At 37.7% G+C, this 14,828-nt stretch overlaps 2 protein-coding genes across 7 annotated transcripts in view; one reads left to right on the top strand and one right to left on the bottom strand.

The window, feature by feature from the left end:
- CEP57L1 (centrosomal protein 57 like 1) overlaps positions 1-14,828 on the bottom strand; it is a 224,759-nt gene that overhangs the window by 170,542 nt on the left and 39,389 nt on the right. The window lies entirely within an intron of this gene.
- Positions 1-14,828, top strand: part of SESN1 (sestrin 1) — a 116,055-nt gene that overhangs the window by 86,411 nt on the left and 14,816 nt on the right. For 3 of the 6 annotated variants that reach the window (XM_025294694.3, XM_006075466.4, XR_006542427.2), the window contains exons 2-3: positions 13,399-13,464; positions 14,260-14,460. In XM_025294694.3, the coding sequence (XP_025150479.2) occupies positions 13,399-13,464; positions 14,260-14,460 (267 nt within the window). Of the gene's footprint in view, positions 1-6,453; positions 6,694-13,398; positions 13,465-13,759; positions 13,839-13,884; positions 14,090-14,259; positions 14,461-14,828 lie in introns of those variants that run through there. The other 3 variants (XM_006075468.3, XM_044924374.1, XM_044924373.1) reach the window with 3 other exon arrangements.

Raw genomic sequence — 14,828 nt, 5'->3', positions numbered from 1 at the left:
ATTCCTTCTTATTTACCTCAAAACAATGCTGAAAAGTAATTAGCCTCTAAAAGTTGTAATGAATGAATTCTTCCATCTAACTGTGGTATCTCAACTGTCACTTTCTTTCCTGATATTTCACTTTAGATAAGCCTGTGGATGTTTAAAGCCAGACTTGGGCTTTAAAATGTTCGTAAATTTGTCAAACAATGGTATGAATACAGGCAGTGTCTGACTTGTAAGTACCTGCCTGACTTAACAAGTGAGCCATATATACCATTGCCCAAACCTTTATAGCCTCTATCTTGGCAGTATAGGAGAACAGGAACAGAAAAATCAAAGGAGCTTGGGAATACCTGGGGTTCCTGATGAGAAGAGACAATGAAAAATAGAATTTGCTTGTTAGAGCTGGAAAGGACAAGTTGATTCCTAAGCAGAGCCTGCCTGCCTGCCTAAATAGTGACCCCAAAGCCTCCAAGAGTGTTTGTCTGGATGGCCCAAATCTTTTATAATATGAATGTTGAAATTCATTTTTAAGCTTTCAGTTGAGTTAAACTTCTTTTTTAATGGAATCATCTCTGTGGAGTTCACTCATTACATTCTTATTGAAGGTCTACTGTGTGCTGGGCACTAAGACATTGGAAATACAGCAATGAACAAGACAAATATTCTGATATTACATTCTGTTGAGACAGACTAAATTAGCATGAAATGTCAGTCCCTCATACAATAATATGTATGAGTTAGTTTAAGAAACCTATTCTCTTTCTAATACCTACCAGTTATTCTAAGAAAAAGAGTGGTAATGTGAGGAGCAGGTAGGAGGTTGGGTATACTCAGGTGAGTTATTTAATAGGGGAGTTTAGGGTAGCATGAAGTCAGCAAAGGTCTGGGAAGACACTGAGGAATGATAGGGATAGAGAAATAGAAGAAAGCAGCTCTCAAAGACCAAGACCACTGATTTCATGATTGTTTTTTACTTTTCTTTTTTTTTTTTAAACCAGATCTCACCCTGAGATAACTAGATCTCACAAAAGGGATACATTTTTCTTTCTTCCTACCTTCTCTTGCTATAAGAATCAAGAACTTAGGCTAACACACAATTATTCTAATTTTTAAAATATTCATTAAAAGCAGCAGCCTAGCTTCTGCTGCTTTGGATTCAGACAGACCTAGGTTCTAAACTCAGTCTACTTTTACAACTTTGGATGAATTACCAATATTTTATGTTTCTGTTTTACAGATTTTTAAAATAGAAATAATTGTATCTGCCTTACATGTGTAAAATCCTTAGTGTCTGATATTTTAGTCTTATTATCATTAGTCTGGAAAGCCTGACCATGACTTAGCATGCTTATTCTTTTAGAAAAGGGATTTTCTAATTTAAAACTACTGACACTATTTGGAATATTACTTGTTTACAAATATGAGTGCTGGTCTGTTTCTAAAACCCTATATAAAAATTTAAAACTGTTCATTTCTAAAAGAAGAAACCCTGAAGGAGAAAAGACAGCAAAAATTTGTCAACGTTCTTGCTTCTTTATAAGTAATATAATTCTAAAAATTAAATTGAAGAAGTGAAAAAAGTAGAAGACAAATAAGAGAAACAATCTCAATGTACCCAAAACATGCTGTTGAAAGGAAAAAAGTGCTTAGCAGGCAAGCTATATATAAGAAACAGGAAGATATCAACTAGAGGAGGAAAATCTAGACAAAATTAGTAAGCAGAAGTAATATTATAAGCCAGAATTCATTCCAAATAAAAAATGTTTTAAATGACAATAGGGCATTTTTTCCAAGAAGCTTAAACTACATAAATCTAACAAATTCCACTCCCATTCTTAAAGGAGTTATTTGGTTTAATGGCTGAAATCATTGTTATGTGTGTCTAATAAATTATTAAATATTTCTATTCTGAAGAATAGATCTACATATCTACAGTACTTTAATTCACTTTCGATTTCTTTAGTTAATAAAAAAAATTCAAGGTTTAATATGTGGCCAATGAAAGTGTAATTACACCTTTTGCCCTGACTAGTATTTTATTAAAATATATCTATTCTTTTTTATGAATTGACTATATTTTTAAAAGTCTAATGGATTTAGGGAAGCCACTTGGTCAAGAGAGCATACAATTTGAGATTTATCTCCTGAATTTCAAAAACAAGAGTATAAGGCATCATTTCCTTTCTCAAGTGCATGGTGGTTGCATGCTTAGTCATGTCTGACTCTTTGTGACCACGTGGACTATAGCCTGCCAGATTCCTCTATCCTTGGGATTTCCCAGGCAAGAATACTTGAGTGGGTTGCCATTTCCTACTCCAGGGGATCTTCTCAGCCCAGGGATTGAACCCATGACTCCTGTGTCTCTTGGATTGGCAGGTGGATTCTTTACCACTGTATCACCTGCGTAGCCCCAAGAGAGACAAATCCACCTTCATCCCTGCACTTTGCTTCATTTCCATTGTTCTTCAGAACACCATCTTGCCTTTGCCACAGTTACCTCAACAATCTTCATAACACATCTTTCTACCTCTAGTTTTGCCTGAACCTTAGCTGAAATGCAAATTTGATGTCATTACACTCTTTAAAACTTTTAGTAACTCCACAGTACTCTTAAGAATGAAATTTATTGTCCTTAGTGAATCTTAAACAAGGTCCCTCCTTACTGTTTGACCTAAACTCCATCCATTACTCTCCAAACTCTCAGCTCTAGACACCAGTGAGTGCGTGAAAGTTGCTCAATTATATCCAGTCTTTGCGACCCCCATGGACTATACAGTCCATGGAATTCTCCAGGCCAGAATACTGGAGTGAGTAGCTGTTCCCTTCTCCAGGGGATCTTCCCAACCCAGGGATCGAACCCAGGTCTCCCGCATTGCAAGTGGATTCTTTACCAGCAGAGCCAGCAGGGAAGCCCTCCAGACACCAGTTGTTGTTGTGTTAGTCACTCAGTCGTGTCTGATTCTTTGCGACCCCATGGATTGTAGCCCACTAGGCTCCTCTGTTCATGGGATTCTCCAGGCAAGAATACTAGAGTGGGTTGCCATTCTCTTCTCCACCAGACACCAGTGAACTTCCTTTATTCAGCTTCCCTCTCCCCTGCCTCTGGGCCTTTGCACAGTGCTAGTTTCTTAACTTAGAACTCTGTCTTTACTCGCTCAAACACTCCACCAATTTTCTTTCCAAGGCCTCTCTATTAGTCCTCTAAGCCCTAGCTCAGATATCACTTACTTCAGGAAGCCTGTCTTGAACCACCAGTCCAAGTCTGGACTCTAATGCTTCATGGGGCTCTGCTCAGATCAAGTCATTTGACACCACTCTTGTTTTTCACATGGGCGTACCATGGGCTTCCCTAGTAGCTCAGACAGTAAAGTGTCTGTCTGCAATGCAGGAGACACGGGTTCAATCCCTGGGTTGGAAAGATCCCCTGGAGAAGGAAATGGCAGCCCACTCCAATATTCTTGCCTGGAAAATCCCATGGACTGCGGAGCCTGGTAGGCTATGGTCCATGAGGTCGCAAAGAGTCCAGCACAACTGAGCGACTTCACTTTCACTTTCACCATCTTGTTCTGGGGCAATTAGCATTGAGATCATTACTGCTAATGTCAAGTGCAAAAACCTCACTTTGATACAGTTGAGTTGGGTAGGTTAACCCCCAACATTTATGTATGTGTGTGCTCAGTCTGTCCAGTTGTGTCCAACTCTTTGTGACCCCGTGGACCATAGCCTGCCAGGCTCCTCTGTCCATAGGATTTTCCTGGCAAGAATACTGGAGTGGGTTGCCATACCCTCCTCCAGGGGATCTTCCAGATCCAGGGATCAAACCTGCTTCTCCTGGTCTCCTGCATTGCCAGGTGGATTCTTTACCACTGAGCCACAAAGGAAGCCCATTTATGTTTGTATGTATGTATGTACGTTTTTGGCCATGTCTCATAGCTTGCAGGAGCTTAGTTCCCCAACCAGAGATTGAACACACATTCTCAGCAGTGAAAGCATGTGGTCCTAACCATGTAACCACCAGGGAGTGCCCAGAACATTTTTAGAAGAAAGGAGAAATTCAGAATTACTATTACTTCTTGGATTAGATGTCAGGATTCTTCATTGAAGAAATAAAATGTTGAAATGAAATGTTTAAATAGCAGACTTTGTAAATAGCTGCTAGCCTATAATGATAGCCTATGGTAAATATCAAAAGCATAGTCCTTTCCAATTACTAATTGGTGTTCAGGAGGTTTATTATATGCTTAGCACTGGAAGTTCATTAAGAGAAGCACCTTCAGGATATCTGGCCAACTCAAGTAGTGAAATCTTTGGAAAATACAAACTTTTTATTAAATGATTTGTAAAAAATCTCAGAAATAAGATCTGCATAATATTTGCAGGTCAATACAGTTGTTGGAACTCTTGGTTAATAGATATATTTGGAGGCAACCTTTTTATGTTATAGAAGAGAGTGACTAATTCAGTTACTGCTCGATCAAAAAGCAAAAATTAGTACTATCTAATGACTTGAAGGGCCTCAATAGGACTGAAATAGAATATATTAAAATTATTTTTCTTTTTATGTAAGGCAGCATCAAAATAAACTGAAATTTTCTTTAAAAAAAAAAAAAGAAATCCTAATGGGAGCTTCCTATTAAATTTCAACATATGTATCTTCAAAATTTATGAAGCATGAAGTATCATATATGAACATATATATATATACATATATACATATGAATATATACACATGTACACACACAGTTTGCAGTTCTAATTTGCATTTAAATGTTTTAAACCATTTTTGCATTGGCTAGATACATGCTTTTCCCTTGCCTCTCATTAAAAAAACAGTAAGGCAAACCTTCTCCATTTTGCAAATAATATAATTTTAATATCAGACAAGGTTATGCCCTACTAGACGACTAACCGTCACTGCTGTTTTCTTTCCAGAAAATAAAATCACAGCTCAACTCTTCTAGAACCAGAGTCATCATTTTTCACATACTTCTCTCATTAAGTAGCTTTATCACTCACAACCCCTATATCAAGTCATTTAAATGTTTCCAAGTTACTCATGTACAATCAGTTTATCTTGGAAGGTATGTCATATCGCTGCAAATTGGATTTTCTGTGTTTACTTTTGCCTGTTTGTGGCTACGTGGGCATTAGATTATACAGTTTTGTTGTTGTTATTGTTTTGTGGCTCTGCTCAGAGAAAGAGCACTTGGAAGTCTCTGTAGCCTTATTCTATGTTAATTATTAACCTCCAATTGCTTTTCTTGACCACATATTTGGGTGCTTCAGCAATTTATAAAAAGTATATGAGAACATATAATCTTATTTATCTGGAGAAGATAAAAAGTAACCATTTTAACATTCTGCTTTTAAAATGTGACAGTTTAAGAGCTAAAAAAGTAACTCAGTTTTCTCTGAGACATTGTAACCTCTCTTCTAAGACTGAAACTTAATATTCATCTATGAGCCCTGGTTTTGTGTCTGTCGGTATTCATTGACTTAAACTCCACTTGTTTCTGATAGAATGTTCCAACTTTTTTTTTTTTTTTAACCTGAGCATGTAAGGTTGAAAATACAGGGCAAACATGCAAAAAGAGATCTAATTTAGGAGTTAATTTTTTTTTTTTAAGAAGTTAATGGAGCCCTAAGCTAACAGTTATGACAAAAGACTTGAGAGATTTGTGTTTCAGATCCAACAATGTCAGTTGTGTTCCTTTATGATGTGTTTTTTCAAGTTCCTCATCGGGTTTCAGAGAAAGATTCTTTCTTTAGATCCAGGGTACTTATGAGGAAACATTAGAAATTTAAATGCTTTCGAATATACTTGGGAAGAAGAAAATTTAGAGATCTGCTGCCAAGGCTTATTATCTGTGTAGGAGAGTTGATACTTACAGTTTCTACATAGTTTACCAAAAATAATTTTTAACTGAATGTAGGTCATGGTCTCCTGCTTGTTTCTGCATTTTATGGTCCAATCAGCTTTGTTTGGGCATTTTTTGGAAAGAAAGAAGGGAAATTTCAAGACTTCATAAAATGTGAAGCAAATTTGATTTCCTCCTAGTGGTGCCGGAGTCAGCCTAGAGGTTGGTTGCCCTTTGGCAGATAACTGGACCTGAATGGGTGGATGGAGGGCAGGCTCTCGGCTGCTGATGCTGGGACAGGTGTACACATTTGCCTTTCACTGAAGCCCGACAGTTCAGGCTGCACCTTCCAGCCACATTGTAGGCTCACATCCCGGCAGACCAAGCCCACTAGGGACCAGAGGATTGAGCTCCTTGGGGGAAGTACAGTCGGTCCCCAGAGGTTGTTTTTTGCCGGGCGGCATTGACTGCCCCCGCCAGTGCCCGCCCCTCCGCGCCGAGGCGGGGCGCCGCGGCGCTGAGGGCCCCCACTGGCTGTCGCGGCTGCCGACTCAGCTGAGTGACGGCAAGGGCGGGGCCGCGTGGCTTTTTTGTTTGCGCCGCCCCGTGCCGCCCCGTCCCGCCCCGCGCTGCCTCGGCCGTCAGCGCTGCTGAGACTGCAGCTCATATGTAGGCTGGCCGCCAGCCCAGCGCTCTCCTCCGCGCTGTTGCGGTACCTCTGCGCGTCCGCCACTGTCTTTGCGCCGACATGCGCCTGGCTACAGCCGCGAACGAGGCGTATACTGCGTCTCTGGCCGTCTCGGAGCTGCTGGGCTGCAAGCAGTGTGGTGGGAGCCGCGGCCAGGACGAGGTACCCGGGCGAGGGACCGGGCGAGAGGGCGGGTACCCAGCCGACTCTGGGCTGCACAGAGTCGCGTCGCTTCTCTGCCCTCACACCCTAACAGCTTCGGAGAACGCTCCCCAGGGAGGGCGCCTCTGGAGCAACCGCCTGGCCGGCGCCCTGCCCGGCGGGGCGTGGCGGGCTGGCCCGCGCCCCTCAGGTGAAGGGGAGGCCACTGGTGGGTTGGGGGGACGTTTGCCACTGCGAGTCGTCCCCGGGCAGAAAGTGCCACGGCTGGAAGAGAAAGCTATCTGGATCATTTAAATGGAAGTCTCCAAAACGTAAATAACGTTGTCTTCTGTACAAGTCTCCACAAGTCAGAAACCGAACAAACTCTAGACCCGGGGTAGAACAGCCTGTGGATTTTTCCCCCCTCAACGTCTTGTCAAAACAGATTATTTGGTGACCCTCACTCTTTGCCTTTTACTTTAAAAAAGAAAAAAATGCATCTCAGTCAGTTTTGCCTAGAATAACTATGTTCTGCCAGCTCTATGACGTTATGCACAGCGTTTACTCTTGTTTATTAACATTTCTTTTGTGTCTGAATTGGCCTTCGGAAAGAGCTATTTAATTGTGACATTTTGTATTTTTACCAAGTGGTTACAAAGGGCACCAATTGAACATCCTGCGGCATGCAGGATCTAGTTCCCTGATCAGGGATTGAACCCAGGGTCCCTGCATTGAGAGACCGGAGTCTTAGCCACTGGACCACCAGGGAAGTCCTGTAGGATCCCAATTGAAAATTTAGCAGCAACAGTACAACTTTAACTCAAATTTTAGCCTTTAATTCAAATGGTAGCAAGGGAGAAAGAGAAATAGTAATTAAAATTGAATTGAAATCAGATTGATTTAAGTATTGACTTAGTTCAAGAAATGTAAATACGAGGTAATTTCTCTGCACTATTGCCCACTAAAATGACCAATAGTTCTATGTTTTTTTTGTAAATGGAGTCAACACTAAGAGTATACCACATATATTCAATATAAACATAAATGAAGACACTTTCTCTTGAAGGTTGTAGAACACCAAACACTTCTGTATTTTTAACATTCATGTTTACATAGCGTGCTCCTTGTTTCCAGATAATACAGCAACCTAAAAAGAGTCTCATGACTGTTGCTTTGAAACTTTACTATAGAGGGAAAACGGTTCAAAAGTGTTGAAATAGCATTTACAATTTCTGTTTGCAGGCCATAACAGATCTTTTGTCATTTTGAGAAGTGAGCCTCATGATTGTGCTTGAATCTGTTCGTTCTTAGTGGTATTTGTGTGTAGAATCCTGGTTCTTGGCCAGATCTAGAATCTCTAAATATAGCCATGTAAACTAGAAGATAAAGAGATACATTTTATCTTACACATTGATTATAGAGCCTATGGGATTGTGTTCAGGAGACCAGGCAGCTTTGTGTAGTTGTATTTCATTTTTAAAACGTCCAACATGTGGGAAGATAAATTAGGAAGTAGTGCTTTATAAGAAAACTATTCACTTTACAAAAGAATTAATAATAGAACTCTTTCAAATAGCAAACTTCCACAGTGCCTTTAAGTTAAAACACCTTCCAGAAATGGAACCCTGACTAAAGTGTAGGGCACACATAAGAGCCTAAGTCAGCCTTATATATCCAGTACTTTGAAGTCAGTTGAGTTTTTATTTTTCTAGGATGTAGTTCATAGGATACCAGACACTGGGAAAAGAGATACCTGAACTTTAAATATTTATAAATTCCCTATAAGAGTTAGTGACAAATTTAGAAGAAGCATTAGTACATTTTGTTTTAGTACATAGGAAGATTTCTTTATAAGGCCTTTGGATTTCTTCATTTCTATTTAAAAATTTCAAATATCAAAAGGCTAGCACCCAGCTATAGGCAATGATTCTTATAAACAAGGGAGAGTGGGATGGGAACTCTTATTTTTTTACACAGTATATTTTTGCCTTGTTGAAATGTGTTTCAAAAAGAACTGCTTTTGTAATAATGTTTTACAAATCAAAGTTAGCATCATTGTTGCTATTATCAGTATTAAGACATCTAGATAGTTTTAAAATGCACCAAGTGCAGTGAGAAAAAATAAAATGATTCAAGAGATCTGATTGTTTTTACTTTTCAAATAGATAGATGTGTAAGCCAGTAAATGGTCTCATTTTGCATTTGTGGCAAATTGTCCATTCCTTTGCTAAAAGATATTTATATAGATTCATAAGTGTATCTGACAAATTTGAAAAATCTGATTAGAACAATACATTCAGTACATAAACAGATTTACACAGTGAATATATTACATTCATCAGTCATTCTGTGGTATTGTCAACATTTGCTGAGAATTTTCATGTTGTGAAAATTAGTATGTTAGTATCATACACTGGAGAGGAAACAGATACCATGTCAGAGATTTGCAGAAATGTTGTGATGGCAGAAGCTATTGCTGTCTCTTTCAAAGATGCTGATTAGGAGGACTGTTGAGAGGAGAACTGTTAGTTCCCATGTTAGATTTCCCAGCCACACCTTCACCAAGAACCAGTGAGGTTTTGTGCTGTGATTAGCATATACATCTGCTTCACAAGGTCATTAGCTGTTGGCAACTTCTGCCTCCTTGAATCTAAATTGGCCAAAATTTGTTCTAAATCTGTAATTCAGTTTCTTAGATACGTATGAAGGCACAGTTGAAGTAATCTTTAGGAAGTTATGAAAGGCACTTAGTTTGGCTTTCCATAAGCCAACTATTGAATACCCATAGTGCCTTAAAAAAAAACAAAAAAATAAAAAAACACCTGCTAGAAAACAGGGTAGCAACTATTTTGTTATGTGACTAGGAAAAGAAGTGTTTCAAAAGTGAGTTTTCCAGTAAATTGAAATTTTTAACCCTTTAGAAGTTGAGAATGCTATTGTATAACAGTGGTATCTAAAAGGACCTTTAAGTATCAAAAACTCTTCAGAGTAATTAAAGACACCAACTCTAGAAACAGACTTCATGGATGTTTTCAAGATAACTGTCACCTGTTTACTTTTTCCAAAAGTTAGAGAACAGTTTGTGTGCAATTGGAAGCTAGATGGAATCAATTAACTGCTTTCTGATAGAATCTGAATTAGGATAAATTGAGATACAGCTCCGAGCTCATAAAATTCTGTTTTACCTAGAACTAGCTTTAAGTAAAATAATGAAATTAGAGTATTGAATATCAGAGACTCCTTTCCATTCCTTTCCTTCAGTTTTTCTTTTCTGTCCCCTGCTTTCCTGTTAGACTGGTACCTCATCAAGGAATGAATGTGATCTTAACACTGAGAGGTTATTAGCATAAAAAGTGAAAGCCGCTCAGTCAAGTCTAGCTCAGTCATGTCCGACTCTTTGTGACTCTGTGGACTGTAGTCCGTGGAGTTCTCCAAGCCAGGTGGGTAGCCTTTCCCTTCTCCAGGGGATCTTCCCCACCCAGGGATGGAACCCAGGTCTCCTGCACTGCAGGTGGATGCTTTACCAGCTGAGCCACAAGGGAAGCCTGGTTATTAGCATAGTAGGTCTATAATCCATTCCTAAGAATGTTTGCTTTTTCTTAACATCCTGTTTTAAAACAATTTTTCACTCTTAAAAAAAAATTTGTAAAGGAACTGGTAAGGAAAGGTTTGACCTGTGAAGGCAAAGAAGAGGGGAAACAGTGATACCAATATAGCTACTAAATTTGGCTATAGGGATAGACTTTCAAAGACTTGAGAATTATGTAGGACCCCCTTGGCATACCTATAGGAAAAGATTCCATTTCTGAAACATTGATAGGCACTTGCTTAGAATTATAAAGCTACTGTTGTAATATTAATAGTTTGATAGTAATATTAATAGTTTGATATATAAACTATCTATTTGGTATAGAAATAAAACCAAAATAATATACTTCAACCTCTTTGTTTTGAAGCCTGTGTACTAACAATCTGGTCTTATTTTTAAAAATATACACACAATCCACATGCTGCTAATGTATATGGTAAGATAAAGTCCTAGAAATGGAATTTCTAATTTTTTTCCTTTCCTCACAAATAGTAATATATGCATTTTGCCTTTTTCCCCCCTACATAATATATCCTAGAGATCTTTTAAAGCCAACTTGTATACAGCTGCTTCATTCTTTGTAAGGACCTCATGCTGTTCTAGTCTATGGTCATACTAAACTTTATTGAAACAATCCTCTATTGATGAGCACTTAGGTGTTTTTATATCTTACACAATTGTGAACAGTGTGACAGTGATTATACTTTTACATACGACATTTCAAAAATGTGAGCATAAGTTAATGTCTAGGATGGAATTGTCAATTAGGGTATGTAACTTTTAAATTTTGATCAGTATTTCAGATTGCCCTCCTGGAAGTTGCAGTAATTTGTACTTACTACTTATATATTTCTTGATCTTTTTTCCTTAAATTTCAAAACAGTCCCATCAGAGAGATATATAAGTGTTGAATAGCTATTTCTCTACCCCTTCTCCAACATAGTCTATCATCAAACTTTTTGATTTTAAGCAGTCTTTTAGGTGAAAAATTGTATCTCAGTGTAGTTAAACAGCAGTTGTTTTGTGAAGATTGACCATTTTTTCAGACGTTTATATTTCCTTTTCTTTGAACTGTTCATGTCCTTTGTTCATTTTTTTCTATCAGGTTCTTGGGGGGGTTTTCTTAGTGATTTGTCATTATGTATTTTTTAAAAAGCCCTTGTCTGTGTGAGTTGCAAACATATTTCCAAGTTTTCTGTTTGTTTAACTTTATATATGTTTATTTTTCCCATATGAAAGTATATTTATGTCATCAAACTTATCAGTCTTATATTTTGTGACTTCTGGGTTTTGTTGCATTTTTAGATCTAACTCCACAAGTATTTTCTTCTAATATTGTAATTATTTTTTAACTTACATGTGATTTATTGTGAAGTAAAGTATGATTTAAGGTTCCAATTTCACTTTTTTCTGAGTGGGTCTTCAGTTGAATCAAAATCATTTTTTGAATAATCCATTTCTCTTCCTTTGAAATGACATCTTTTTGTATACTAAAGTTGCAGGAATAGTATAAAATGAATAATAAATCCCTGAAAAGTGGGGTGTGTTGCTAAAATGCATTTTGTTTAAATAAGATAGTAAAGAAATTAAAAAGGGTAAATATTAATTTTAGCCTTGAAATCTTGTCCAGAATATTTTCTTTGAAATGTATGTAATTAGATCAGAAGTTCAGCAGTTAGAAAGGCCAACAGAGTCATCATTTTATATAAATAGCTGCATTTGTGCCAAGATTCTGTATTGAATAGAAGGAATGTGGGTTTTTTCTTGCATTTATTATAGTATGTTAAATTGAGACACATACATAGCTGGACCAGTAAATTTACTGCCTCCTCAGTGAAGGATACAGTTATTAGACATTACTATCTTCAGTATAAGTCTGTAATTATCAGAGTAAAAAATCACTGACCTCTAATACAAAATTATTTGAAACCTATATAAAATTTTAGTTTGCAAATGGAGCCTACTTCAAATCTGAATCTCGAGTTCTACGGATTAAGATTCTCTTCGATTTTTTCCTGCCTGCCTAAATCAATTCTGCTCAAAAAGTTTCCATTCACTTGGACCAAATTTCTTGAATTGCTGCCATATGTTCTTCTCTGTCTGCATCACTGCGCCCCCACCCCCGCCCCACACACACCTTTTTTTCTCCTTTAAAAGAAAAGCATCTGGTTTATATCATGAAGGACTTTTGGAAGCAGTAAAGAGAGGGTGGAAATAATATTTGTATGTAATTATATAAGCAAGGGTTAATATTTAGTTGTTAAAGAAGGTGGGGGTTTGTTTGCCTAGAGACTAGATAGATAGGACATGAACTCAAAAAAAAAAAAAAAGGCTGAATTACATTTTGGTTTTGTTTCTATAAGCATATTACATTGAGGGGAAAGCTGGTATGGTAGATTGTCAGTTTTTGTTAACCATACTACATTGTCACACAAATTACAGAATTCTAGGTTCCCTATGTCAAAGGGTAGAAAACCATTTATTTCTTAATTAGTTGAGCTCAAAAATATAAGTGAAGTCAATGAGATCCTATAAATTAAAAATTTAAGGAAAACTCAGAAAATTAATTTCTCTCAAATTGTTTTACTCAACCACAGAGAAACCGTGTCCTGCAGCACTTTCTCGTTTGTGGGTTTAAATAATTTTTATTTTTCATGATATTTCTGTTCTTGTGAAGTATTATTATAGATGCAATAATAATTATACTTCTTTCAGTTTAAGACCTCTAGGTAGAGGTTATGACTTTTTCATTTCCTGACAAGATGCACAGGGATTGATATTTTGGTTGGTTGGGTTTTGGATGTATAAACACATTGGTCTTATTTTGTATCACTGTCAATCCACAGGGTTGGCTGCTATGTGCTGAACTTTCTGTCCTAGACTTTCTGCCAAGTACTTTATGCAAAACTCTGGTTTTAGTGAAACAGGTTTTATTGTTTTTAGTCAGAGTCTTATTATAAACTGTTGTCAGTTATGTGATGCAAAAAGAGGAGCTGATATATATATATGGTCATGAAAACAAACCACCAAAACAAGCCAGGCTCTGTTCAACTGGTTGTTTTTCTCTCCCATTCCTGTGGCCTCAGTTCATGTTGTTTACTGCTAGAGGCCTGAGATGGTGTAATTTTCTTTTCTAGGAACTTGGAATTAGAATTCCTCGACCACTAGGACACGGACCAAGCAGATTCATCCCAGAAAAGGAGGTATGTTGTTTGTGAAAGTACATAGTGAACTGTATGCTTTTAAGGAAAAGCTTTCATGACCCACATCTTGGCATCTGAACAATTGTTGGTCAACAATATGCTTTACACAGAGTTGATCATTGTTAATCATCATGCTTTGGCAGTGAATCTGTGGGATTAGAAAGCTATTATAGTCCCTTTGATTTCTAGTATTTCATGGCACTTTTCTAACACCCACAATTAGTCAAGCAAAGGCAAGACTTGTTTTTGACCAATGATATGCCACCTGCTTATATTTAGATGTTATTTAAGTGTGCCCATACGCTGAGTTACTTGGTCTTGGCCAACTCCACAGGCTGGTATCAATGCTAGCTTAGATCTTTAATTCTAAATATGTAAATGCTTCTATGTTTTGTTTTCACAAGGATTGTTTACTGTTAGTTAATTTTGGTTCTCTGTAAATTGTGGGAGAGTAGGTGTTGTTAAAAGGAAAGGCATTAGTGTCTGCAAGCTCTGCACATTTGATAATCTAAATCTGCTTCTTTATCTGGATTCTGGCCAAACCTACAAGCAGCCTATCTAGATGGCCTTTGTTGTTTCTCCCCGCTACATGATATGTGACTTTTATTCTTCTATCTTGCAACCAGTTGAGTTAAACTTGTAGAATTATAACCTCCCTTTCTTAAGCCAAATTTAATCTGCTTCTAAATGACACACACAATGTAGTGCATGCATGCTTTATTTCTCCCCCTTCCGTGTTTTCTTTAACACTGATTTACAATTTCTGTAACCATGGTTTTCCTCTCTTTCATACAGATTCTCCAAGTGGGGAGTGAAGACGCACAGATGCATACTTTATTTACAGATTCTTTTGCTGCTTTGGGTCGTTTGGATAATATTACCTTAGTGATGGTTTTTCACCCACAGTATTTAGAAAGTTTCTTAAAAACTCAACACTATCTACTGCAAATGGATGGGCCATTACCCCTTCATTATCGGCACTACATTGGAATAATGGTTTGTAAACATTCAGTGAAAAATTCTTTCTCTCTGTTTTTATTAATCTTTTTAAGACATGGTTAATGCTTCAAACACAGGAATAAATACTTATATTTCAACTTCCAATTGGATTCCTGTTAAGTAGTACCTGTTTTTCCTCTTTGTAAATAATAGGAAAACTAATATGTATTTACACTTTGTTGAGTTCATGGAAATCTCCAGGCCAGAATACTGGAGCGGGTAGCCTTTCCCTTCTCCAGGGGATCTTCCCAACCCAGGGATTGAACCCAGGTCTCCCGTATTGTGGGCAGATTCTTTACCAACTGAGCCACCAGGAAAGCCCAAGAATACTGGCGTGGGTAGCCTTTTCCTTCTTCATCAGATCT

This window comes from Bubalus bubalis, chromosome 10 (assembly GCF_019923935.1).
Source record: "Bubalus bubalis isolate 160015118507 breed Murrah chromosome 10, NDDB_SH_1, whole genome shotgun sequence".
Taxonomy (NCBI): Eukaryota; Metazoa; Chordata; class Mammalia; order Artiodactyla; family Bovidae; genus Bubalus; species Bubalus bubalis.
Note: the sequence above shows the minus strand (reverse complement) of the source record. Positions and strands in the feature narration are given on the sequence as shown.